This window comes from Mus caroli, chromosome 7 (genome assembly GCF_900094665.2).
Source record: "Mus caroli chromosome 7, CAROLI_EIJ_v1.1, whole genome shotgun sequence".
NCBI classification, from domain to species: domain Eukaryota; kingdom Metazoa; phylum Chordata; class Mammalia; order Rodentia; family Muridae; genus Mus; species Mus caroli.
This window is the reverse complement of record NC_034576.1, coordinates 18,209,510-18,210,435: the sequence shown is the minus strand read 5'-3', so window position 1 is coordinate 18,210,435 and position 926 is coordinate 18,209,510. Positions and strand designations below refer to the sequence as shown.

General features: G+C 59.0%; 1 protein-coding gene across 1 annotated transcript in view; it reads right to left on the bottom strand.

The window, feature by feature from the left end:
• Positions 1-422, bottom strand: part of Nova2 (NOVA alternative splicing regulator 2) — a 41,091-nt gene extending 40,669 nt beyond the window's left edge. The window contains exon 1 of the mRNA XM_029479254.1: positions 379-422. Within this exon, the coding sequence (XP_029335114.1) occupies positions 379-422 (44 nt within the window). The remainder of the gene's footprint in view (positions 1-378) is intronic.
• Between the last annotated feature and the right edge of the window lie 504 nt (positions 423-926).

Below are 926 nucleotides of genomic sequence, written 5' to 3'. Positions count from 1 at the left end.
GACAGAGCTGGAGGACGGAGGGGAGCAGGGTGGAGAGGGTATGGGGGGTGGTCTGGGATGGAGAACTGAGGGGTGGGGTCCTGGTCTCTCAAAGATCACCGAAGCCGGTCACTTGGCTGAGCCAGTGAGGTTCAGAGGTGTAGACAGGGCACCCTCTCTGTACCCTTTCTTGAGGGCTCCCCACAGATGCGAGGGGCCGAGCCCCCCTCCCAAGGCCCTGCTCAGGGCGGGGGGCCGGAGATAAGAAGCGGAGGCGGTCGCTAGTGGGGGCCCGGGGGGCGGCGGGCGAGGGCAGCAGCAGAGACGGGGCTGCTGGTGGTGGTTGCTGGCCCGAGCATCTTCTCAGCTAGGCTCCTACCGCGTCCTGGCCCCTCCCACCCGCGCAAGGTCACGCCCATGGCAGTCAAGGCCACGCCCTTCATCGCCCCCATTGGTCCACCCTTGAAGCCTGGGCCACGCCCATCACGCTTGGACGCTACAGACCTGACTACCCCCCCTGCAGGGTATAATAAGGACCGCGAGGCTCCTCCACGCCTTCCTTCCTTACCCTTCACCCTTTTATTTGCGGAGGGGCGTGGCTGGACAGAGTGTAATATGTCCCAAGCTGGCTTTGAACTCACTATGTAGCTCAGGCTAACTTTGACCTCCTGATTCTCCTGCTTCCATTCCCTGGCCCCCCAAGCGCTGGGATTAGAGGGATGTGCATGGCATCTCTAGCTACCTTTTTGCTCCTAATGAGCATCACTTGTGCACTTGCCATGTGCCAGGAGTGGTTCTAAGAGATTCTTACTTGAATCCCACAGGGAAAAACGATAGGATATACTTTTAGTATTCTTACAGATGAGGACACTGAGTCTTAGGAAGCCGAAGCAGCCAAGCTTGGGCACTCACTCATGTATCCCACTACTTGACAGGATGAGGCAGAA